This window comes from Physella acuta, unplaced genomic scaffold (genome assembly GCF_028476545.2).
Source record: "Physella acuta isolate Inbredline_101_S28 unplaced genomic scaffold, ASM2847654v3 ptg000357l, whole genome shotgun sequence".
NCBI classification, from domain to species: domain Eukaryota; kingdom Metazoa; phylum Mollusca; class Gastropoda; family Physidae; genus Physella; species Physella acuta.
Genome location: NW_026731876.1, coordinates 502,838 through 529,978, shown reverse-complemented (window position 1 = coordinate 529,978; position 27,141 = coordinate 502,838). Strand labels below are relative to the sequence as shown.

The 27,141-nt window shown below is 40.1% G+C and overlaps 2 protein-coding genes across 11 annotated transcripts in view; both read right to left on the bottom strand.

The window, feature by feature from the left end:
- The window catches only part of LOC131941316 (prominin-1-A), a 53,729-nt gene extending 37,449 nt beyond the window's left edge, over nucleotides 1–16,280 (bottom strand). The window contains exons 1-2 of one of the 6 annotated variants that reach the window (XM_059300518.1): nucleotides 16,092–16,280; nucleotides 14,118–14,387 (exon numbers count right to left, since the gene is read on the bottom strand). In XM_059300518.1, the coding sequence (XP_059156501.1) occupies nucleotides 14,118–14,289 (172 nt within the window). In that variant the 5' untranslated portion in view covers nucleotides 14,290–14,387; nucleotides 16,092–16,280. Of the gene's footprint in view, nucleotides 1–14,117; nucleotides 14,388–16,033 lie in introns of all 6 variants that reach the window. The other 5 variants (XM_059300517.1, XM_059300519.1, XM_059300514.1 and 2 more) reach the window with 5 other exon arrangements.
- Nucleotides 16,281–23,561: 7,281 nt separating this feature from the next.
- On the bottom strand, nucleotides 23,562–27,139 carry LOC131941324 (peroxiredoxin-like 2A). 5 transcript variants are annotated; one of them, XM_059300532.1, is made up of 8 exons: nucleotides 27,065–27,101; nucleotides 26,645–26,708; nucleotides 26,208–26,325; nucleotides 25,533–25,716; nucleotides 25,284–25,358; nucleotides 24,768–24,902; nucleotides 24,528–24,663; nucleotides 23,562–24,393 (listed from the first exon to the last, which is right to left on the bottom strand). In XM_059300532.1, exons 4-8 carry the CDS (start codon nucleotides 25,701–25,703, stop codon nucleotides 24,254–24,256), a joined length of 657 nt encoding a protein of 218 aa, XP_059156515.1. In that variant the 5' UTR covers nucleotides 25,704–25,716; nucleotides 26,208–26,325; nucleotides 26,645–26,708; nucleotides 27,065–27,101; the 3' UTR covers nucleotides 23,562–24,253. The 5 variants fall into 5 exon arrangements, with proteins under 5 accessions (XP_059156515.1, XP_059156512.1, XP_059156514.1 ...); XM_059300529.1 differs by lacking the exon at nucleotides 26,208–26,325 and having other exon boundaries at nucleotides 27,065–27,139; XM_059300531.1 differs by lacking the exons at nucleotides 26,208–26,325; nucleotides 27,065–27,101 and adding an exon at nucleotides 26,839–26,914.
- Between the last annotated feature and the right edge of the window lie 2 nt (nucleotides 27,140–27,141).

Genomic DNA, 27,141 nt, shown 5'->3' with positions numbered 1-27,141 from the left:
CCCCCCCCTCCCATAACTACTTCCTTCCCCAACCCCCACCCTGTTGTGTTAACTACTGCCTGACCACCCCACCCATCCCAGCAAATTATATACACCACCACAGAGAAGGGTTACCAGTCATTCAACTTTGTCTGACAATAGCTTGGTTAAAACTGGCTTCTTCCAGAACTCAAAATTACACTCATTGCAACTTGGAGTTATGTGCAGCAAGATATCACATGTACATAATTAGGCCCCCTCTCACATTTTCTTTTAAACCAGTCTTAAGAAAAGACAACAAAAATCACCATGAACTACTCTAAAATTGGCTCCATCAAAAGGGATGGGGGGTGGGGAGGTTCAAACATATTTCACAAGCCACGGCACTGGGTGACACCACTGACATTGGATAATTTATTGCGCCATGCCATTTTTCAAACCTCTCACAAGACCCAATCTATAAATAGCTACTGCTAGGGTCAAGGTTACACAGATATTACAACATGGGACCATTGAGCCTAAGTGCATGAGCGTTGAAATTTTGTAAGTAGATCACTCAGAAGATATCATGCTAGCAGCTACTGCTTGCTCAACAAGTGGGACGGGGGAGTTCCCAGGTTTTACAAGTAGAATATAGAAGCCATGTTTTACAAGTAGAATCTAGAAGCCATGTTTTACAAGTAGAATCTAGAAGCCATGTTTTACAAGTAGAATCTAGAAGCCATGTTTTACAAGTAGAATCTAGAAGCCATGTTTTTCAAGTAGAATCTAGAACCCATGTTTTACAAGTAGAATCTAGAACCCATGTTTTACAATTAGAATCTAGAAGCCATGTTTTACAAGTAGAATCTAGAAGCCATGTTTTACAAGCAGAATCTAGAAGCCATGTTTTACAAGTAGAATCTAGAAGCCATGTTTTTCAAGTAGAATCTAGAACCCATGTTTTACAAGTAGAATCTAGAACCCATGTTTTACAAGTAGAATCTAGAACCCATGTTTTACAATTAGAATCTAGAAGCCATGTTTTACAAGTAGAATCTAGAACCCATGTTTTACAAGTAGAATCTAGAACCCATGTTTTACAATTAGAATCTAGAAGCCATGTTTTACAATTAGACTCAGCGAGTTGTTATGATCAAATAGAATCAGGGAATTATTTTTAATAAAATCCGGAAGTTGTTTTCCAAGTAGACTTAGGAAAATTCCATATTACAAGTATAATAAGGATTCCACCAACTATAAATCTTGAAAAGCTGATCTCAGGTCCCACCCCCCCAACCCTCTCCTGGTCTGTTTTTCAAGATATTTGTGTGTGTCACAATACAGGTGTGTGTGTGTGTGTGTGTGTCACAACACAGGTGCGTATGTCACAATACAGGTGTGTGTGTCACAATACAGGTGTGTGTGTCACAATACAGGTGTGTGTGTCACAATACAGGTGTGTGTGTGTCACAACACAGGTGCATATGTCACAATACAGGTGTGTGTGTCACAATACAGGTGTGTGTGTCACAATACAGGTGTGTGTGTCACAATACAAGTGTGTGTGTCACAATACAGGTGTGTGTGTGTGTCACAATACAGGTGTGTGTGTGTCAAAATACAGGTGTGTGTGTCACAATACAAGTGTGTGTGTCACAATACAGGTGTGTGTGTCACAATACAGGTGTGTGTGTGTCACAATACAGGTGTGTGTCACAATACAGGTGTGTGTGTCACAATACAGGTGTGTGTGTCACAATACAAGTGTGTGTGTCACAATACAGGTGTGTGTGTGTCACAATACAGGTGTGTGTCACAATACAGGTGTGTGTGTCACAATACAGGTGTGTGTGTCACAATACAGGTGTGTGTGTCACAATACAGGTGTGTGTGTCACAATACAAGTGTGTGTGTCACAATACAGGTGTGTGTGTGTGTCACAATACAGGTGTGTGTGTCACAATACAGGTGTGTGTGTCACAATACAGGTGTGTGTGTCTCAACACAGGTGTGTATGTCACAATACAGGTGTGTGTGTGTCATAATACAGGTGTGTGTCACAATACAGGTGTGTGTGTCACAATACAGGTGTGTGTGTCACAATACAGGTGTGTGTGTGTGTCACAATAGAGGTGTGTGTGTGTCAAAATACAGGTGTGTGTGTCACAATACAAGTGTGTGTGTGTCACAATACAGGTGTGTGTGTCACAATACAGGTGAGTGTGTCTCAACACAGGTGTGTATGTCACAATACAGGTGTGTGTGTGTCACAATACAGGTGTGTGTCACAATACAGGTGTGTGTGTCACAATACAGGTGTGTGTGTCACAATACAAGTGTGTGTGTGTGTGTGTGTGTGTGTGTGTCACAATACAGGTGTGTATGTCACATTACAGGTGTGTGTGTGTCACAATACAGGTGTGTGTGTCACAACACAGGTGTGTATGTCACATTACAGGTGTGTGTGTGTGTGTCAAAATACAGGTGTGTGTGTCATAATACAGGTAGTTGTGTGTCACAATACAGGTGTGTGTGTCAAAATACAGGTGTGTGTGTCACAATACAGGTGTGTGTGTGTCACAAAACAGGTGTGTGTCACAATACAGGTGTGTGTGTGTCACAATACAGGTGTGTGTGTGTGTGTGTCACAATACAGGTGTGTACGTTTCACAATACAGGTGTGTCTGTGTGTCACAATACAGGTGTGTGTGTCACAATACAGGTGTGTGTGTCACTATACAGGTGTGTGTGTGTCACAATACAGGTGTGTGTGTGTCACAATACAGGTGTGTGTGTCAAAATACAGGTGTGTGTGTGTGTCACAATACAGGTGTGTGTGTCACAATACAGGTGTGTGTGTCACAATACAGGTGTATGTGTGGGTCACAATACAGGTGAGACCCACGGCACTGGTGTGTGTTACACCAACTCTCGATAATGCGGTACTTTCAAACCCGTCGTTTTTTTTAAAAACCAATTGTTAGTTTATAGATAAGGCATAAACAGGCCAATGTATCTTCTAATCTTCTGTTGTCATGTTCAACAATAGCGGTGGTGTCTTAAGCTGCAAACTAATCCCAGGCTGAGTTGCTTTCAAACACGTCTCTCCCCTCCCTCCCCCTCCAGCAGCGGGCGAAATAGAAAAAGTATATACTTTAATAGAAAATATATACTTTAACCAGTATACGCCCTCCCCACAAGTTTCAAGTGCCACCTCGAATAAAAATGCCTGAAAGAAACCCATGGTGCTACCTCTCATTGACAAACTTTGAAAACAAAGATAAGCGTCAGGGACCACGGGACAAGAATTAAGTGTTGTAATTAACCCTGCGACAGTCGACACAAAACCTGCGACAGTCGACACAAAACCTGCGACAGTCGACACAAAACCTGCGACAGTCAACACAAAACTTGCGACAGTCGACACAAAACCTGCGACAGTCGACACAAAACCTGCGACAGTCGACACAAAACCTGCGACAGTCGACACAAAACCTGCGACAGTCGACACAAAACCTGCGCCAGTCGACACAAAACCTGCGACAGTCGACACAAAACCTGCGACAGTCGACACAAAACCTGCGACAGTCGACACAAAACTTAACCCTGCGACAGTCGACACAAAACCTGCGACAGTCGACAAAAAACCTGCGACAGTCGACACAAAACCTGCGACAGTCGACAAAAAACCTGCGACAGTCGACACAAAACCTGCGACAGTCGACACAAAACCTGCGACAGTCGACACAAAACCTGCGACAGTCGACACAAAACCTGCGACAGTCGACACAAAACTTAACCCTGCGACACCAAAAACAATCAAGAGTGTCGAAGTATTGCCGTTGTGTGATGTGTGTTGACCATTCAGCTGACGTCATACGAAGTATTGCCGTTGTGTGATGTGTGTTGACCATTCAGCTGACGTCATACGAAGTATTGCCGTTGTGTGATGTGTGTTGACCATTCAGCTGACGTCATACCAGCCAACAGTTAACATGGACACTTCAAGCTGGGCTAGTTTCTGGCCAAGTGTAAACAACGACAACACAAAACTGCTGACTCTCTGTCCGAGTCAACAGGACAAGCATGGCCCGGGTTCAAATAGATGGGGCGTCACCTAGTGGTTTTTTTACAAACATTTCCTCAAAGTATCGGAAGAATAAAAAGTGAACAACATATGATTGATGCAGGACGAGAGAAGTTATATCAAGCTATCACACACCAAGCTCTACTGACACCCCTCTACACCAAGCCCCACTGACACCCCTCTACACCAAGCCCCACTGACACCCCTCTACACCAAGCCCCACTGACACCCGTACACCAAGCCCCACTGACACCCCTCTACACCAAGCCCCACTGACACCCCTCTACACCAAGCCCCACCCACACCCCTCTACACCAAGCCTCACTGGCACCCCTCTACACCAAGCCCCACCCACACCCCTCTACACCAAGCCCCACTGACACCCCTCTACACCAAGCCCCACCCACACCCCTCTACACCAAGCCTCACTGGCACCCCTCTACACCAAGCCCCACCCACACCCCTCTACACCAAGCCCCACCCACACCCCTCTACACCAAGCCCCACCCACACCCCTCTACACCAAGCCCCACCCACACCCCTCTACACCAAGCCCCACCCACACCCCTCTACACCAAGCCCCACCCACACCCCTCTACACCAAGCCTCACTGGCACCCCTCTACACCAAGCCCCACTCACACCCCTCTACACCAAGCCCCACTGACACCCCTACACCAAGCCCCACTGGCACCCCACTTAAGCCCCACTGGCACCCCACTTAAGCCCCACTGACACCCCTCTAAAGCAACACTGGCACCCCTGATCTGACCCAAACTGTGACGACCTTTCACACCGATCACTGCCAACACAATGATCAGTAACTGGGTTTCGATGGGGCGGGGGGGGGGGCAGTGTTTCTTCCAGACTTTTTTCTCCGGGGGGGCACTTGAAATCTTCGGGGGGCGGTAAACTTTCTTCGGGGGGGCGGACACTGTTAAAAGTATATATTTTCTATATAAATTATATAAATTTTATTTCGTTCGGGGGGGGCGGTAAAAATTTTGGGGGGGGGGGGGGGGGAAGGGAACGACACGGAAGACGGAAAGGGGTGGGAAGAGTCACTCAAAAAGTCACAGAATATAGGTCAGAGAAAAAAACTGTAGAAAAAAAATTCAGTAAAACGTCACAGGAAACAGCTACCAAGATTATGTTCCTTTTTATTTGTATCAGCATTCATTAACCATATAACGCATAACGTAAAAAACAACCCACTTTTTATTTGTATCAGCATTCATTAACCATATAACGCATGGCGTAAAAAACAACCCACATTGAACCAAGTCAAAATCATTTATAACTACTAACTCTTATTATGTTAATCAATGTTACATATCTTAACATGCTAAATTATCAATAGTATGAGCAGATCAAGGAAAAAACCGGCGGCAAAGGTCGTTAATAATAGAATCAATATTTGATGGCTAATAATAGTATCAATGTTTGCACGGGCACACAGGGGAGGTAAATATTTGATCAGGGGAGGTAAGAGCAGTGAAAACACAGGGCATGTACACAAGCAGGGGACACTAACCTTGTTAGTCTATTGAATTACAAGTGCTTGTTGCGGGTATGGCTCGGCTGGTTTTAGCTGTTGTCTTGTGGTGCGGTGGGGTGTTACTCTTGCTCGTGTTGGGGGTAGGGGTGTTGTGGTGAGGTGGGGTGGCTGTTGTGGTTAGGTGGGGGTGGCTGTTGTGGTGAGGTGGGGTGGCTGTTGTGGTGAGGTGGGGTGGCTGTTGTGGTGAGGTGGGGGTGGCTGTTGTGGTGAGGTGGGGTGGCTGTTGTGGTGAGGTGGGGGTGGCTGTTGTGGTGAGGTGGGGGTGTTGTGGTGAGGTGGGGGTGGCTGTTGTGGTGAGGTGGGGTGGCTGTTGTGGTGAGGTGGGGGTGGCTGTTGTGGTGAGGTGGGGGTGGCTGTTGTGGTGAGGTGGGGTGGGGTGGCTGTTGTGGTGAGGTGGGGGTGGCTGTTGTGGTGAGGTGGGGTGGCTGTTGAGGTGAGGTGGGGTGGCTGTTGTGGTGAGGTGGGGTGGGTGGGGTGGCTGTTGTGGTGAGGTGGGGGTATTGCTCGTGTTGGGGGTAGGGGTGTTGTCTTATGGTGAGGTGGGGGTGAGGTGGGGGTGGCTGTTGTGGTGAGGTGGGGGTGAGGTGGGGGTGGTTGTTGTGGTGAGGTGGGGGTGGCTGTTGTGGTGAGGTGGGGGTATTGCTCGTGTTGGGGGTAGGGGTGTTGTCTTATGGTGAGGTGGGGGTGGCTGTTGTGGTGAGGTGGGGGTGTTGTCTCGTGGTATAGGTGGGGAGGGGGAGATTGCTGGCTAAAGAGACGACACAAGTTGGCTAACGACACGTCACAATAAATACACACCAAACATAACAACCCAGGACTAGATCTAGTTGATAAAAAAAATGCGCTATGTGCTATCTGAGACGGTATGTTTGCCAAGAGATTTCAGTTGCCTCATTTGTGTGAGGCTTTGCCAGATTTTTTTTTAATCTACACGTGTGAAATGTTTAAAACAAGAATTTGGTAACGGCTGATGTCTGCATGAGAAAGTTGAGTCGGTCAATATCCATAAGGGAGCCGTTCTCTGGGCGCCACACTAACAGGGCGCCATGTCACACAAATGGGCGCCATGTCACACAAATGGGCGCCGTGTTACACAAATGGGCGCCATGTTACACAAATGGGCGCCATGTCACACACATGGGCGCCATGTTACACAAATGGGCGCCATGTTACACAAATGGGCGCCATGTTACACAAATGGGCGCCATGTTACACACATGGGCGCCATGTTACACAAATGGGCGCCATGTCACACAAATGGGCGCCATGTTACACAAATGGGCGCCATGTCACACAAATGGGCGCCGTGTTACACAAATGGGCGCCATGTTACACAAATGGGCGCCATGTTACACAAATGGGCGCCATGTCACACAAATGGGCGCCATGTTATACAAATGGGCGCCATGTCACACAAATGGGCGCCGTGTTACACAAATGGGCGCCATGTTACACAAATGGGCGCCATGTTACACAAATGGGCGCCATGTCACACAAATGGGCGCCATGTTACACACATGGGCGCCATGTTACACAAATGGGCGCCATGTCACACAAATGGGCGCCATGTTACACAAATGGGCGCCATGTCACACACATGGGCGCCATGTCACACAAATGGGCATCACACTCAGATAACAGGGCACCACGTCACACAAATGGGCGCCATGCTCGGAGTTTCGGGCGTCATGCTCAAATTCAATCTACTCTCTCTAAGAGCCCCCCCCCCCCCCACCCCAAAGAATATCCTCACCCTCAGTAGGTTATGCAGCGTGTGTTACATATTGCATTTAACTAAACTTTGTACTGTAAGCGTGTGTGAATGTTTATTCTCATACCCCACACTCCATCTGCTCAGCTTTATAAAAACTTGACATGCGGCATATCAAAATACATATCGTGGAAACCTGGTCAAATTTGTGTAGGCCTATTTACATTACAGTTGATATACGAGCAGGGGATTTAAGCACCGGTATACCAAAGTAAGGGAGGTAACTTTAACGTCCAGGAAAACTAGACCAAAATTAACCAAAAATAATTTTTAAACAGTTTATAATAACATTTTATATACGCACTAAAAAATAAAATAAAATGTTTTTTTTCTTTAAATATATAAAAATTCAGCAAAAATTTGTAAAAAGCGTGGGTCGCTTATAAAATTTCGGCAAGAGTATTTAATATAAATACTAAACAAATGTAGGCTTCTAAATAAATGATTGCTAAAATCAAAGGGAATGACATGAGTCTGTGATATTGGTTGTTGTTGAGAAGGACCGTCAATACGTGTCTTCAAAGAACCTGTAGATAGACGCTCCATTCCTCGACCTATTAGCATGTCTTCAAAGAACCTGTAGATAGACGCTCCATTCCTCGACCATTAGCATGTGTTCAAAAAGAACCTGTAGATAGACGCTCCATTCCTCAACCTATTAGCATGTGTTCAAAAAGAACCTGTAGATAGACGCTCCATTCCTCGACCTATTAGCATGTCTTCAAAGAACCTGTAGATAGACGCTCCATTCCTCGACCATTAGCATGTGTTCAAAAAGAACCTGTAGATAGACGCCCCATTCCTCAACCTATTTGCATGTGTTCAAAAAGAACCTGTAGATAGACGCCCCATTCCTCAACCTATTTGCATGTGTTCAAAAAGAACCTGTAGATAGACGCTCCATTCCTCAACCTATTAGCATGTGTTCAAAAAGAACCTGTAGATAGACGCCCCATTCCTCAACCTATTTGCATGTGTTCAAAAAGAACCTGTAGATAGACGCTCCATTCCTCAACCTATTAGCATGTGTTCAAAAAGAACCTGTAGATAGACGCTCCATTCCTCAACCAATTAGCATGTGTTCAAAAAGAACCTGTAGATAGACGCCCCATTCCTCAACCTATTTGCATGTGTTCAAAAAGAACCTGTAGATAGACGCCCCATTCCTCAACCTATTTGCATGTGTTCAAAAAGAACCTGTAGATAGACGCCCCATTCCTCAACCTATTTGCATGTGTTCAAAAAGAACCTGTAGATAGACGCTCCATTCCTCAACCTATTAGCATGTGTTCAAAAAGAACCTGTAGATAGACGCCCCATTCCTCAACCTATTTGCATGTGTTCAAAAAGAACCTGTAGATAGACGCTCCATTCCTCAACCTATTAGCATGTGTTCAAAAAGAACCTGTAGATAGACGCCCCATTCCTCAACCTATTTGCATGTGTTCAAAAAGAACCTGTAGATAGACGCTCCATTCCTCAACCTATTAGCATGTGTTCAAAAAGAACCTGTAGATAGACGCTCCATTCCTCAACCTATTAGCATGTGTTCAAAAAGAACCTGTAGATAGACGCTCCATTCCTCAACCTATTAGCATCTGTTCAAAAAGAACCTGTAGATAGACGCTCCATTCCTCAACCTATTAGCATGTGTTCAAAAAGAACCTGTAGATAGACGCTCCATTCCTCAACCTATTAGCATGTGTTCAAAAAGAACCTGTAGATAGACGCTCCATTCCTCAACCTATTAGCATGTGTTCAAAAAGAACCTGTAGATAGACGCTCCATTCCTCAACCTATTAGTATTAGCATGTGTTCAAAAAGAACCTGTAGATAGACGCTCCATTCCTCAACCTATTAGCATGTGTTCAAAAAGAACCTGTAGATAGACGCTCCATTCCTCAACCTATTAGCATGTGTTCAAAAAGAACCTGTAGATAGACGCTCCATTCCTCAACCTATTAGCATGTGTTCAAAAAGAACCTGTAGATAGACGCTCCATTCCTCAACCTATTAGTATTAGCATGTGTTCAAAAAGAACCTGTAGATAGACGCTCCATTCCTCAACCTATTAGCATGTGTTCAAAAAGAACCTGTAGATAGACGCTCCATTCCTCAACCTATTAGCATGTGTTCAAAAAGAACCTGTAGATAGACGCTCCATTCCTCGACCTATTAGCATGTGTTCAAAAAGAACCTGTAGATAGACGCTCCATTCCTCGACCTATTAGCATGTGTTCAAAAAGAACCTGTAGATAGACGCTCCATTCCTCGACCATTAGCATGTGTTCAAAAAGAACCTGTAGATAGACGCTCCATTCCTCGACCTATTAGCATGTGTTCAAAAAGAACCTGTAGATAGACGCTCCATTCCTCGACCTATTAGCATGTGTTCAAAAAGAACCTGTAGATAGACGCTCCATTCCTCGACCTATTAGCATGTGTTCAAAAAGAACCTGTAGATAGACGCTCCATTCCTCGACCTATTAGCATGTGTTCAAAAAAGAACCTGTAGATAGACGCTCCATTCCTCGACCATTAGCATGTGTTCAAAAAGAACCTGTAGATAGACGCTCCATTCCTCGACCATTAGCATGTGTTCAAAAAGAACCTGTAGATAGACGCTCCATTCCTCGACCTATTAGCATGTGTTCAAAAAGAACCTGTAGATAGACGCTCCATTCCTCAACCTATTAGCATGTGTTCAAAAAGAACCTGTAGATAGACGCTCCATTCCTCGACCTATTAGCATGTGTTCAAAAAGAACCTGTAGATAGACGCTCCATTCCTCAACCTATTAGCATGTGTTCAATGTATTTGGTCTCGACACATTCTTGAAAGTTGAAAAGCTTTCGACTGCTACAGTCAAGGCACGCCCAAAGCGGTTTGTTTTTAAATAACAGAAATTATAAACCGTGTTTGGTGGAGCTGTCCAAACCTGTTGTCTGCACTTCCTGAGAAATTGTGTATTACGAACACTCTTCTAGACAGGGATAGTTATGTCTGTCTCCAAGCCTTTACTGCTATCGTATTTGTAACCCACGTAGACAGTTTCTTACAGGCATCTCTTCGGGGTGGGGGGGGGGGACGGGACAGACCCCCAGACAACATCTACCGCCACACCCCACCTCCCTTCCCTCCCCCGAACGAAATAATTTACACTTACAATTTATACTTTTACTAGTGTCCGCGCTCCCGATAATTTTAGTATGCCCCCCCTTTCCCCCCCCCCCCCCCCGGAGAAAAAAAGTCAGAAAGAAACACTGCTCGTAGACGTGCGTAAGCTATTCGCAGTATTTTCACATGCAACACTTGGCATACTAGCTGCTATATTTTCTTGTATATTTATTGGCACTGAATGAAAATCATTTATCTGTATCGATTATGACTTGATACAGCGCACATGTCCTCTAGACGACACAGTCCATATGTCCTCTACACACCCCAAATGTCCTCTACACACATGACACAGCCCAAATGTCCTCTACACACATGACACAGCCCACATGTCCTCTACACACATGACACAGCCCACATGTCCTCTACACACATGACACAGCCCACATGTCCTCTACACACGTGACACAGCCCACATGTCCTCTACACACGTGACACAGTCTACATGTCCTCTACACACGTGACACAGTCTACATGTCCTCTAGACGACACAGACCACATGTCCTCTATCTACACACATGACACAGCCCAAATGTCCTCTACACACACGTGACACAGCCCACATGTCGGCGTAACCCTGATTAATCAAGTGTCACAAATCAAAGGATGTAAACAGCTGGTTTCCCTCACTAGTTGGGTATTAAGGTGACATGGACGAATCATAGGGACAAAGCTCTTGGGTGATGGATGGTCTAATGGAGGAAGAACTGGGGGGGGGGGGGGGTAATGAACCTTCTAGAATCGTGACCAAGCTTATTACCAAACATTACAAAACCCATTACAGCATAGACTAGGACAACGTGACCCAATACAAATGTACGACGTCATATCCTAGCCTGTCTTATCCCACTAGAATCTACGCCTAAAGTAAACAATTGGAGTGGTCACGTTCTGGGATAAATTTAACCCGTTTGTCGCGAGTCGTCTAGGATATCCCATATATCCTGAAACACGTCATGTCCCATCCTAGGTGACGTCACTGACCTGTTTTAGTTGTAAGAAAACTTAAAGCTGAATGTCACACAGTACCCATGCTTTAATTATAAACACAGCGTCTCTGTCTCAGGCCCCTTACATCATGTGTAGAACAAGTGATTCATTCAAGCTTACAACACACATTTCACGGTTCGGTGACAGCTTTCGTTAAATGTGTGCACGCCCAAAAAAATTCAGTCAAGTCAAGAGCTAGGAGGGGGGGGGGGGGGGGGGTAAGGAGACTGCAGTGTCAAACCCCACCTACTACAAAAAAAAGTTTGGGTGTCGCCTTCCTCCCCCACCCCCTAGTATTTTACAATGTTGACGGAATAAAACGTTTTTGGCAGTAAATTTTACGGTTTTTCAAGTTGGTGTCACTTCCTAAAATGTGTTACCCGGTGCAGACCGCCCCCCCCCCCCTTCTCCGCATTGTGACTCTGCTTCGAACCTTGGTGATAGACCAAGCAAAATTATGCCCCCCCCCCACCAATGATCTAGTGTACTGTAAACTTTCTACTAGTCCCCATGCCCTGACACGACCAAGAGGAAACAGTCTCGACATGACGAATCCATGCATCAAGGAAGTGTCGGCTCTATCGACAGATAACATTGTATTGGTTGGTAGCTGCTAGACACGGCGACACGCGAACACGGACATGCAACCACAATCACAAAATAGGGTCTAAGTTTGATACAATCACAACCCACAAACTAGGATTTAATGGTACAATCACAACCCACAAACTAGGATCTAAGTTTGATACAGTCACAACCCACAAAATGGGGAACCTGGATCTATCGAATCATGTAAGCCAGCCAGATCTAGCAAGCAGGCCAACAGACCAAACAGTTTGCTTGTGACAGACAGACAGACAGACAGACAGACAGACAGACAGACAGACAGACAGACAGACAGACAGACAGACAGACAGACAGACAGACAGACAGACAGACAGACAGACAGACAGACAGACAGACAGACAGACAGACAGACAGACAGACAGACAGACAGACAGACAGACAGACAGACAGACAGACAGACAGACAGACAGACAGACAGACAGACAGACAGACAGACAGACAGACAGACAGACAGACAGACAGACAGACAGACAGACAGACAGACCAAACAGTTTGCTTGTGACAGACAGACAGACAGACGAAACAGTTTGCTTGTGACAGACCAAACTGTTTGCTTGTGACAGACAGACAGACCAAACTGTTTGCTTGTGGCAGACAGACCAAACTGTTTATGACAGACAGACCAAACTGTTTGCTTGTGACAGACAGACAGACCAAACTGTTTGCTTGTGACAGACAGACCAAACTGTTTGCTTGTGACAGACAGACAGACCAAACAGTGAGTCCATCAACTGTGAGAAGAAAGTGTCGTGCAGTGCAGATCAATGAACCAGCCATCATTACATCAGGTGTAACAAGCTGGCTGCATATTGATGTTGTCATTATAAACTGCCATGGGTGGGGTGGGGGGTAGCTGGTGATGGGGGGGGGGGAGGGGAGGTCACACCTGTACAGCAGGATCATTGCTATTATGTAACATGACATTTAATGACAATAAAAATTGTCTTGGAGACAGATGAAAAAATTGAGCATGACGAATTGGAAACAAAAAAATCTAAAACATGAACTGAATGACATGAACTATGAACACGTTAACATGTTATTCACAAAATCGGCCACCTATTGCTTACATTATTATGTGAATGTCTTTGATGCATACAATCCAATATATATATACCCACACTTACAAACACTTCCCTTAGTTCACCACAATTCTTTTACACACACACACATCTCACAACAACAGTGTTGATAAAATTGTTATGTAAGTTATACAATCCTCTGTCTTTTGTGTATGCAATATCTTTATGTGAATAGAGGAAAAACAAGCAGTAGCTTTTTATTGCTTGTACTGTAGGCCCTTTGTAGGCAGTATGGTATTCTACACAAACCTACAGTTCTAGACCTACTCTATATGAAACAGTTGCTCTAGAACTATTCTATATATGAAACAGATGTTTTAGACCTATTCTATATGAAACAGCTGCTCTTGACCTATTCTATATGAAACAACTGTTTTAGACCTATTCTATATGAAACAGCTGTTCAAGACCTAATCAAACATTTTTGACTAATAAAGAAGAGGTTGTTACTTTTAAAAAACATTAAAAATGAGCTTTTATGGATGTTTCCAAAAATAACACTAAACAATATCAAGATGCACATGTTAGTGTGGCCTAATAGTCAGATATTCAGATAGAAGATAGTCAGGTAGATAGTCAAATATTCAGATAGATATTCAGATAAGAGAGTGGTGAATCATTTGTTGTTGCCATAGTGGTAGCAGGATAGCTCCAGCCAGTTGTGTTAAAATCTCATGAATGTGTTTACCAGAGATAGCTTCAAAAGTGAATTTTCAAGCCGTTTAAAAATATTTTACTTATTGATATACAATATGACATCAGCATGAAAAATATTGTAGTTACTGATATAAGATATGAAGTTACCAAGAAATCTATTGTATCTACTGATATGATACGACATCAGCATGAAAAATATTGTACTTACTTATATGTGATGTTAAATTATCCTTATGAACGACATCCCCAAGAAAAATATTGACCATCTTGTAGAGGACGCTCATGCCCATTTGATTGTCATCAATTGGAGTTTGTTGACTCCAGGAAAATGAAAATGTTGATAAACATAAGGCACTGAACAAAAGTAATTTTGATCCCATTTTTGTAGGATGATAAATGTTGTATTCAAAATCTGGTTGAATTTTAAATATTAGTTGTACTTATTAAACTTTGAAAATACTCTCCTGCCCTTTTGTCACTGGAATAATTAAAAAAAAATTATTAATTTCTTTTTTAAAGCAACAAGTTATCAACAACCCTTCAAGACACGCTTATTTCAAACAGTATATAGCAGACATAGATTCCATATTCTAAAATCTCCATCACAACTGCAATAAATGCTGTTTGTAAAAAAAAATAAACCTAAATCAATATGAAACTAAGATTTATCTTTTCATAACATTGTGTAAAAGATGTTTCACCTACACACCAAAATCAATGGTGATACGGGATTATCTTAACTTAAAATTGTGTAAAGATGTTACACCTACAAGCTCAAAATAATATTTTTTAGTATTTCTTGCCGTTTAAAATAAAAGCTAAGCATAATATAGGATTTAAATTGTATTTAAATGCATCAAGAAAATAAAATAGAATGGGGCCATGGTTGGTCATATGTTATTGATAATACTATGAATGACTATGTAAAACAGGATGAACAAAATCCCAGATGCAACTCATTGCCTTGCTAAAACTGGCCACTAATCAGAGAACTACTTTTATAAAGGCATATTACATACATATATACACATGCATATATATATATATATATATATATATATATATATATATATATATATATATATATATATATATATATATATATATATATATATATATATATCAGTGGCGTAGCGAGGTCGGGTGTCACCCGGTGCGGCACTTAATGGTGTCACCCCACAGATTTGCACCCCCCCCCCCCCCCCTCAAACTTTCGATTTGCACCCCCCTCAAATTTTTCTCTATATATTTTGCTATTATTTGCCTTGGTGTCACCTCCCTAAATGGTGTCACCCGGTGCGGTCCGCACCCCCCACTCCTCCCCCCTTATATATATATATATATATATATATATATATAAGCCTATAGGCCTATATAGGCCTATATATATATAATCATTGCTTATCATTATATGATTATGTGGCAGGTAGATCTTATAAATTATTTTAAACTGTTAGGCCTATTTTTTTTTTTTATTTTACAAGCCAAACTGTTTATGTAATGTAAGCCTATTATTAATTATTTTTAATGTTTTTGTTAACTTTGTTAATACTAATATATCTAGTAGGCTCCTGTTAACTAGGCCCTACAGAATTATTAAATAATTGATATTATGATAAATTGCAGATTGTAACATTATGAGAATATGATTGTTGCCATATGCCATATAAGAAATAGCCTGTTTAACATCTTGTCTTAAACTAATCTCTTTATTTTTTTTTAAATTAACAGTTTCCATCTGTAACAATTACAATAACATGGCCTAGATCTAGGTCATTACTTTTTTTTAAAAAATCAATTGAGGTCTGCAGTTTTTGCATTATTTAGTTCATCTAAATTCTAAATCTTGATAATAATTAGGCCCTATAGGCCTATAATAATAATATAATAATCTAGATTCTAGACTGCATCTATCTAGTTAAAATAATCTATTCAACATTATTACATTAATACTTAATTAATAGGAAAACATGTTTAGCAGTTAGATCTAGAATCTAGACCTAGATCTAGATCAAGTAAGACGTAAGTTATTCTCTATAATTTTAATTTGCTAGAAAAAAAGATCACTGACTAAAAATAAAATACTAAAGACTTGTGAGACTGAGAATAGACTAAGCACTAAACTATACAAATTGAAATCATTAAAATATCCAAAACCACAAGAAAAACACATGATGAGCACCAGTGTAAGGCAGGAAAAGTTGATCAAAAAGCCTAGAATCTAGACTAGATCTAGACTACATTGTGTTGTTAATCCTACTGAAAGTCTAGATCTGAGTCTAGAGTTGTTCATGTTGCCTGTGTGTGATGCTCATGATTAGTCGGCCTGTCCCAGTAGCCTCCCTTTCCCGTTCCGGTTAGCGATTTCGATAGGCCTACACTACATGAACAAACAGGCTGTTTATTTAAAATTAGTTTCATCTAGATCTGGTTATTAAAATAGCGTATGTGGTATAAAATAAGGTAAAATCTTAGTTTAGCGTCGTAAATTCGGCCAAAACTAGTAATGTAGGAGAGAGTGAATTAATGAATATGTCGTTAAATATGAGTATATTTTCGTATATTTTGATAAAATATTATAAATAATTAAATAATAAATCACTATTAATGGTTAAATCAATTTAAATATCCTGAAATTAATTTTTATCAACCCTGTTCGAGATAGTAAATTTGCTATTAAAAACAGCAGCCATCTTAAGAAAAAGTAATTTAGAGTAGCTTCCCTTTCATTTCTATTCGTATGAAAATGTACTTAAATATGATTGTCTTGTTGTATAGTCCGTATTACAAAGCATTTTTTTTTTAAATTCTGCTCTTTAAAAACAAACAACTTTATTAATTCTAGAAGCATTGTGAGATGCAACCTGTATCCATGTATTAAATCACGTTTTTTTTAAAACTAATGTTTATTAGATCTTACTATTACTATATAGTTTGAGTTTTTTCTTATTGTTTGAATGTTCACTATTTTCATTTCAGGTTTTTCTTTTCAATCGTAACTTATGACATTTTTTTTTACTTCTCTTTACCTTAATTAAACCCCAACCACCGTCATATTTTTGTTGTCAATGTCACAACAAGTCATAATGTAAAAAAATTACGCTTCACTCTGCCTTATCTAAGATCTCTAACCATAATTTTGACAGCATTAAATGTTTGTCATCATTTATATATACAGAGAGACAAAATGTATTATCCACCAGCTTCCCTCGTAAAACATCATCTAAAACAATGAACCAGTCCACCCCTTAAAGTGTGTGTTGTCATTTTGGTCGATCGCAAGTCTTCACCTGCCAGACACATTTAGGTTATCCTTTGTTGTCAAAATGTCAATATCAAGTACCCAAGTGAGTAATATGGGGTTGTCCATAAATGATGTCACATATGATTTGCTACGGGAGTGAGTGAAAATTTGTGACGTCAACTCTGGCGGCTCCGCAATTTATGACGTGTCGGTCTCATGAAAGTAGGTGAACGGGGAAAAATACCTAGGTGGTTGATGGAGAACCTCTATAATGCTTTGTTCGATCAAAATAACGATAAATAAGCATTAGTATACGTATACCTTGCTCAAAACGAATCATCACAAATGTTGCAAGCCTGCTAGTTTAAGACATTTGGCAAAACGGCCTCAAGACATTATCCCCGTCAAAAAGGCTTGCCACCAAATGCCTGCCGACGAATAAGCCGCGTCTAATGCGGGGCGTTAGGAATATGGCCATTAGCATGGGCCGCGTTAGAGCACCAGTAGGCTATCGCGCTTTGTAAGATGTCGTAAATACTTTAATTCAATTTCGCGAAACTGCGCGAAAATTTAGTAACGTTCCATTGTTTAAGGAAATTTATTTTCTTGGGCTCAAATTGAAATATCATGTTGACTGTCTGGCTCTTAATTTCAGAATATCACTTTTAATGTATCATGATTCAGAACTATAATTTACTTTAATATAAGTGTCATCTTATCGTTTATTGTGCTACAAAATCGGACGGCCATCCTGGTTTCACCAAGCTTCTTTTGGAGCTTAATATGTGTAGTCGAGTTCTATACGGTGAGAGCTTAATACATTTTTAAAGGGCCGAAAGTCTCAAGACAGCAAGCTTGCAGAAATAACCACGTATGTTTAAATGGACGAGTGATAGATATGTTAGGGGCTGTTTAATTGAACACCAACATATGTAATCAAATTAAATCTCGCATAAGTGTCAAAAAGGCAGTGCTTGTTTTTTTCTATAAAATTAGCCTAACGGTCGGCGGTACCGGTACATGACGTCACGTGCGAGCGTTAACTCGGTGACGATGTGCTAAGTGGGGGAATGAAAAAGGAGGGGTTCAAGAAATGCGACTCTCGGCAAGCTTTTTACATTTTTTGACCCTTCTTAATAGTTCTATCGTCCCCACTGAGAAAATGGATCACCAATGAATGACGCTTCATACTTCTACAGCTGGTCTTTCTCCCACAGCCATCCCCTGTTTTCACGAAAAAAAAAACCTGACCCGTCTCCAAAATCACATCGCTGAGTTCTACTCAACCTCTCCCCACCACAAATCACAATTTCTATATGAAACAATATGTTCATATGTTTGCTCTTTAATAATGCACGCTGTCATTACTATCTTAAGAGCGACGTCATTTATGAGCGATCTAATATTGATTTGCTTACTGCAAATAAAGTGTTCAAAAGTTCGACCTCCCAACAATTGTTGTGGTCTTGGATGCACACTATTAAGTCTGAAAAGGTCTATTAGTCATTTATGTCAACTATATTTAAAAAAAGAAAGAAAAATTACTATACAGAGGGTCATTCATAAATGACGTCACGCTTTTTAAACCTCCCCCCTCCCCTCCGTCACACGTCGTCACAAAAAGCCAGACCCCCCCCTAAAATGACGTCACACCTCAGCCTACAAATCCCCCCCCCCCCCCTCAAAATTGCAGTTGAATTGTTTTTAAACAGCTATATTTTTCCAAAATCTTGTCTGAACTCTGTCAAAATAGAGTATTTTAATCAATTGTTATTACAATGTATTAAAACAGTTTTCTAAAACGCAAAATAACGTATAAAATTCGTTTTCTAACATTGCTTTTTTAAAATGCAAAAGTGTGACGTCGCACCATCTGAACCCCCCCCCCTCTCCCCCTCATCACACAACGTCACAAAATTACGGACCCCCCCTACGAATGTGACGTCATTTATGGACGACCCCCAGGCATATATTAAAACAATACAAAACAATCATATTAAACCACAAAGTCAACACAAAAGACATACGAATAGACAATTTATTGTTTTCAAAACATGGCCGCAGCTTGTATTTCCTCATTGTTGTTTCAAACGGGGTAGTTTAAAGTTTATTCCAGGATATTTATGACTGGTTTGGTAATGGATTGTGATTTGTTATTCAATTATCTGTTATATTATGTAAAATATGACATAAATATGGCCAAATGAAAGAAATATTCATTAGTTACCTTCATCGCACATTACTAGCTACGTTGGAATTTACGACGCTAAACTAAGATTTTACCTAAAATAATAGATCTATATAGATTGATTTTAGACTTATTAACAACATTTAAAATCGACTTATGTAATTGCATATTCAGCCCTCGGAATGGAAAACACGTTTGTAATCGTGAATACGAGTAGGCCTATAATTTTGAGTTGTCGTGATTTTAAACAGGCCTACAGGTTACAGGTCTACAACAATAGTTTTCATAAGCCACTAAAGCCTAGTCTAGATGTAGATTCTGGTAGATCTATTTCCATATATTTGTCCCATTCTTTCCAGAACACCTGGCCTTCAAAATAAAGTAGCACGAGGAGGGCCATCTCACACGACATCACATAAACAAAAAGTTGTGATAAATTGTTAAAATACGTATAAATCTTCTAGATCTTGACATAATTTATGGATATCGCTATAGTTTAACCATTAATTTTATAGTTTTGCCGTAATGTTTGGAAGCCTATTGAGACTGACTACATTTAACGGAAAGCAGAGGCGTAGCGAAGGGGGGTGGGTGGCGAGTGGGTATATAAACTATATATGTCCCCAGGCGCCGACCCTAGGGGCGCCAAAATGGGTTGGGAAAAAATTAAAAGCTCATTTTAGCTGCAGATTTTAATTATAAACACGAAAAATATAAGGGGGGGGGGCGCAAAATTGAAAGTTTGCCCCCGGGCGCCGGGAGGGGTCGCTACGCCTCTGGCGGAAAGCATTTTAGAACTAGTCATGCACGAACAATTTTCGAATCATTTAATGTGCGTTTTAACCATTAGAAAATATAACAGCCCCGACCATATGCGTTGTAATGTTGAATATGCATCCTTTAGACCACGGGGACATTGAAGTATTTCAAAATTGTTGAAATATTTTTTACGTTCTGTTGATTACAGTAACATTATTAAACGAGAAAAATGGCCCGTTGAGGAAGGATACAACGGGCGCTAGGTTGATAGTGCTGTCTCTTTTCTCTAAACTAAAACCAACCCACCCCCACCCCACACACACACACCCACCCCCCCACCCCCACCCCACACACACCACCCCCCACCCCCACCCCCCCACACCCCCCCCCCAAAAAAAAAACATGTCTACCGTCCCATTCAACGAAATATAATTATATACTTTTTCCAGTGTCCGCCCCTCCCCGAAAATTCTACCCCCGCCACCGAAAATTTCAAGTACCCCCACCCCTCTCCGGGGAGGAAAAAGTCTAAATTAAAACCACCCCCCACACCCCACCCCCCCAAACACCCAACCACCCCCCACACACACACTCTCCGGCTTGAGATGCTAAATGTGGCGACGTCATACTTCGTTTTTCGAATTACTATGCAGGTTTTTAATTTGCTTGTGTTTTCTCTAGAGCGTTCTTGTCAGACAGAGCGTTCTTGTCACATACACAGACAGCGAAACTATTAGTATTAATAAAGCTGGAATGATCTCCCCTAAAATTTCTCGTATATTACATTTTTTAAATAGAATAGAATTGCGTAGAAAATCATTACGCACCAAATGAACGTAAAAAAAATGTGTGTGTAATATAGCCGAAAGTGTGTGCTTTACATAGTAAACGTTGATTAATTTTTGAAAATTTACTAAACATCTAATTCAGTCAAATATTATGTCACAGTCTATTGTCGTTAAGTCTAGACCTAATGAAAAGTTTTGAAGAAATAGGTCCGGTAGAAGTATTTTATTTTCAGAAATCGGAAATAGTGTAAAGTACTACTTTCACAGGAAATCACTCAAAATACGAAAGAATTAAGAGAATAGGATCTTATAAATATGCTTAAAATTCCGTTCACTTAAATGAAACGGTACTCGGGTTATTGGTATTTTGGAAAACAGAAACAGAGTAAAGTCGTACCCCTTTTGTTTATCAGAGGTAACTAAATAAATTGAAAGCAATCCAATTATATGATCGTATACTTATGTATGAAATTTCGTCTACCTAACTAGAAAAGTACTCAAGTTATTATAGTTCTCACACAGAAATAAAACAAAGTACCACTTCCGGTAAACGGATTGTTCAAAATTAGAAAGGAACATGCAATTTCGTACACCTCGTCTAATTTCAACGGTACTCCAGTTATTGGCTATTTAGAAACCGGAAGTAGAGTGAATACTTTAAACGTTCAAAAGTTGATATAGAATTACAAATTCGATATAATACTAATACCTATATATAACAGAACTGAAACGGTAGGCTCTACTCAAATTCTCGAGTTAACAGACAGACACACACAAAATTAGAAAGGTGTAAAATGTCGAGATAATCAACATTTTCACTTCGATTTTTTTAACGATTACATTTACAATACTTCCACTATACCTCGTATACGAGAAAGTAAAATGTCGAGATAGTCAAAATTTTGACTTCGATTTTTTGAACGATTACATTTACAATACTTCCACTATACCTCGTATACGAGAAAGTAAAATGTCCCAAACTATACACAGTACATCTCCATGGTGAGCCAGTCTAGTTTACCCGGGGCAGCGTGCCCTCATATGTTAGTTAGGGGCAGCGTGCCGCCATATTGACCTTTCTATGTTAAGGGCGGTGGAGGGGGGGGGGGCAGAGTTTCTTCCAGGCATCTCTTCGGGGGGCTCCGCCCCCCCCCCCTTCCCCCGAACGAGATGGATTTTAGATAGCAAGCAATCTCTTTTACTAGTGTCCGCCCCCCCCCCCCCGAAAAATGTTGACCGCCCCACCCCCGAAAATTTCAAGTGCCCCCCCCCCCCCGGAGAAAAAAGTCTGGAAGAAACACTGGGAGGGGGGGGACATATTGACCTCACTATGTTGGCAGAGTTCTGACAAGATTTGTGGGAAAATATCGATGTTTTAAGAAAAATTCAACATCAATTTTAAGGGGGGTTGTAGGCTGAGGTGTGACGTCATTTTAGGGGGGGGGGTCTGGCTTTTTGTGACCACGTGTGACGGAGGGGAGGTAAAAATCGGCTTAAAAAGCGTGACGTCATTTATGGATGACCCCTTATGTAACAAATATATCCTTTTACCCAAGTCACCCCCCCCCCCCTCCCCCCCCAAAAAAAAGTCTGAAAGAAACTGAGCGAGCTTTATCTGCCCGGGGATTCAGTCTCGGGGCGGATGGGTTGACAATCATGTCTCTCCTCCCGACCACATTACTCACATAAATGTACCAGTTTGTGACCGTACCCGGATGACGTCAGAGCTGGCCGTAAGACGTGTGATGTGTGCCACTAGACACGGGTGACACAGTGGCCGTGTGTGTCAACATCCGGTCCACTCCTTCACTCAACGATCAGACAACAACGTGTGTCGTTATCTCTCCTACAATCTCACGGACGCTAGACAACACGGACGTTGTGCTGGTGTACATGAGATGATTCATTGATTGTGTCGATAACTCAGGACACACCGGACCTACCTACAGTCTGGGCTAATCGCACCACACGATAGGTGGTGGAGGCTGATGGTTATTTTATTAGATTCAAGTACTAAAGAAATCATCATTAGGAAGTGGATCTAGATCTATTCAATATGTTGTAACTGATGACATACGCTTGTATCATCCCTATCTTTAACATTCATTCAGAATGTCTTCTAGGCATCTATTCGTGAGGGGTAGGGGTTGAGCTCCCCCCCCCCCCCCGAAGAAAGTCTACCGCTCCCCCCTACCCCCTCCGGACGAAATCGAATTAATATATAAAATGTATACTTTTACAAATGTTCAAATGACCGGGGGGGGGGGGGGAAGAGGAATAAATAGGTCTAGTTAATTAATTTCCAAAAATCAAATGACACTGATGAGTGCTTGATATAAATGTTTTAACTTTTTAAAGTATTAATTTAAAATAAATCAAATGGGTCATAGTCAAGTAGCTAATCATTGTATTGCGTTTGTTTCATGCGATTTTTTTCAAAACCAGCAAGGGACACAACTGTTACAATTTTAACATGCCGGAATTATATCCCTTATAATCAAATTTCGAATGAAAGTTCAAAGAAGTTAAAAACTCCAAAAATAAAATTTGTGGTAAAATGAATAACAATAATCATCTTGTCAGCGGCCTATGTCCCAGTAGGGACGACAGGCAAACCTAACCTAATAAATCATCACAGTGAGCGAATTTACATCAAACAAATCAATTCCAAAATTGAAAAAACTGGAGAAACATTTATTTTTACACAACCAAAATGGGAAAAAAATGGTGAACTATATCTGACAACAAATACATGGAAATGGTTTTGTGTTAACATTAGGATAAGTGAGTTAACACTTCACATGCTGTAAGAAATGAACCACTTAGTGGCGTTGAAATAAAACATTCCCTAGTAATAAAAAAAAACACCAAAAAAAACTTTCTGATAAAAATACAATGTTACATATTTATTGGTGTTTTTTTTTTGTAAAGAAATTTTCTTCCATCACATTTGTGTCAACAATAAACATGGCAAAGTAGAAATGATCTGTGTAACGCTGAAAGTTTTAATATGGTTGAACCACACTACTAAAACAAATTTGCTTACATTTCTCTTATATATAGAAATTTAAAATTCTTTTCATCCTTTTATAACTGTGACATTGTTGGTACATCAGCAACAAGCTAATAATAATTTCAGCTTGCAGCGTCATTCTAATGTCCAGGTACAAATAGATGAAATTAGAATTTTAGATTTTTTAAAAACATGTACACACCTAATAGCTGAGGTGTCCCACTCATACAATCATGTACAAACAAAAACTATGATAATCTATTTGAAAACATGTTCATTTAGGAGATGGCTAAGTAAGAGACTGAAGTTCATGTACAAAAAAATAAATTAGTTACATAGATAACCCAACACTCTAGGATTTACCAGCAGCTTTGAGGGATGATATTTTTAATGCTGCAATTAACAACTGTGTTGTATTAGCGTAATCTCCAAATTCTTTCTCTCTGTGTTCAAAAAGAATTCCTTGATCTTTTGGTCCAACCACAAACACACCTGTTATAAATGTTGGATTTAAAAAAGTTTATATTTTAAAAAGTTACAAAAAACTTTGTTGACAATATATTGTTTGTAACTTTATAGTCTAAATGAAAGTTTGATAAAAAGAACACATTTTGTACTTAATGTACCTCCTAAAATGCGCCCTTCTCCCTCCAGGTTGCCTTCAATGCCCTTTTTTTTGGTGCTCCATATCTTAGAAATGACACTTAACCTAAGCAAACCTGTCCAAAGCATCTTTCTTTCCACAGGCCCATAGAAACGGCGCTAGAAATGTGAACACAAGTATTAAATCATCCATACATAGGATTTATTAGCATATGTGTAAAGATTTAAAAATATCATTTGTAGTAACAAAGTTCACAACCAACCTCTTTATCAAGAAAAATTTCTCCTTTAAAAAATGGTTGGAACTCAGCGACACCGAGATCCTCATGTACGACAGCGTACAGAGGAATATTCAGGCCGTCAAGCTGAGGTTTCAGGGAGGACAGTTCTAAGGCTTCCTTCAGAGTTTGAAAAGTTTGCAAATTAGTATCAAAAGGTTAAACAATTTAAAAAATACTATTAGAAAGTAATACATTTAATAATTTATTTGACCTTTGATTTGAGTTTAAAAATTCAGTTTTATATTTCAATAATCTTCATGCACCCTTAGGAAAATCTATACTATTATTATGTGTTGTTTTATTTCTGTGCACAATCTAGATCCTTTGTGTTTTCATTTCAAGATATTCTTTATTGTACTTGGCTCAATTCTCTAAGCTCCTCTACTATATAAATAAAGTGTACACTGACTTTTGTTGGGCAATATCATTAAAATCCTGTACAATCTTGTCTAGCTTTGAAAATAAAAAAAGATTCAATATAATTTATTAAAAAATTACCTCCCTGCACAATAATCATCCTGGTCTCCTGACCGCCATGATAACAGCACCATTTTTGACCCATAATAGTGATGCCTGTCACAAGGAGTTAGTAAATTTACATTTTTTTAAAACACATTTCAAACAGTCAATCATGGTTAATTATAACCAGACTGAATTTAGAAATACAATAATTTAACATTGAATTTATTGAGTAAAAAATACAGTGAGCAACTATATGCCTCATGACTGTAAAAATGATTGTTTTACCAAGAATTCTTTTGGTTCACTCCCTAGTGTTTGAAGTTTTGTGTTTGCCAAATACGCAAGAGTTGCTTGTTGTGGCTTAGGAACAAATGGATTAGATGGCAGATTGCAAAGCACTCCAATGCCAACTACGGCAACAGCCCCTAATAAAGCAAGTTTGCTCAGCATACCCATGGCTTGTAGACTCCTGCAATTAATTATTGTTGTTTAAACATTATCAATACATAAACCTAATGTAATCTAGTTCTTCTTCTTCTGCTTCATTCTTATTTTTAGTGTTAGAAGGGATCGAGCCTTATCTGCCAGAGGGTTTAAACTGGAGACTTTTTAAAATTTATCAACCATGAGCTTTTTGACGACTCGACTACGCCTCCATCACAATTAAGGATACGTGTCAACTGGTTATGCGCCACTGACTCCGATTTCAGTCTGCTTTTCTTTTTGGATTTGCTTCCATAGCCTTTGTCCAACCAAGAACAAACTACAAGGCAGCAGTTGTTTGATTTTGGAGTTGTCTCTTCTAGAAGAGTGGCTGTCCCCAGCTAACGAGCCTCATCTGCCCGAGATCTAGTTCTAATTTTTTCAAAAACCTAGAGATAATGTAGCCTTTGTAGACCGAATGGTCCATGGGGCAAACAAAGAATCTTGTGTAATCAACCTTATGCATGCTGCCTTTACCTTCCCAAACTAGATTTTTTTGAGCACTGAAAACAGAGTTAGGTGTCATCAACATCTTTATGTCTCTTCTGCTTAACCACACTATCTCATAGTCTGCAGCAAGTTTCCAAAATGACAACTGTCTCCAAATAATTCACAATTATTCATGATGACGAACTTGTCCAATTTAAATTAAATGTTAACGCATTTTAGTTTTAAATAAAGTGAATATAATAAAACCACAACTTTTACATTCTTAGAAACAATATATAGGCCTATATATATATATATATATATATATATATATATATATATATATATATGTGTGTGTGTGTGTGTGTGTGTGTGTGTTTTAAACCCTGCCCATGAAAATCCTGAAAAAACCCACTGGTATACAGTACAGGTAGTAAATCTAGTGATAATTTTAAAATTATTTTAATTAAAGAAAAATAACTTACAGTAAGAAGTCAAACATTTTTAAATTTCTTGACTGTGTTATTCCATTATTTTGTTACTTTTTATCTGCAGATTCATTATTCATTAAAAAGACTAGCTAACATGTCCTAAATAATTAAGTTATTATTAAATATCTAGATTCTAGATCTAAATAGAGATTTATTAGATTAATGAATATACCAATATGCCTAATTACTCATAATATTTATAAAATTAAAATGGTTCCCGTTGAACTTTGTATCTGGCATCAGTGGCATGTCAGCAAATCAACAACAACAAAAATAACGGAGTAAAACACACAAAGCGTAAATGATTCAATAAACGTGAGTTTGCAACATTAGCAACACAATTTAAAAATAAAAAACAAATTGCACGTGCGTGTGATACTAGATCATATCTATATTATTATGAACAATTATTACCGGTTAGCGTACTGATGTTTACTAGGCTAATAAATCTCTACTGATTCTAGATCTAGAGCTAGAATCTAGAGATCTAT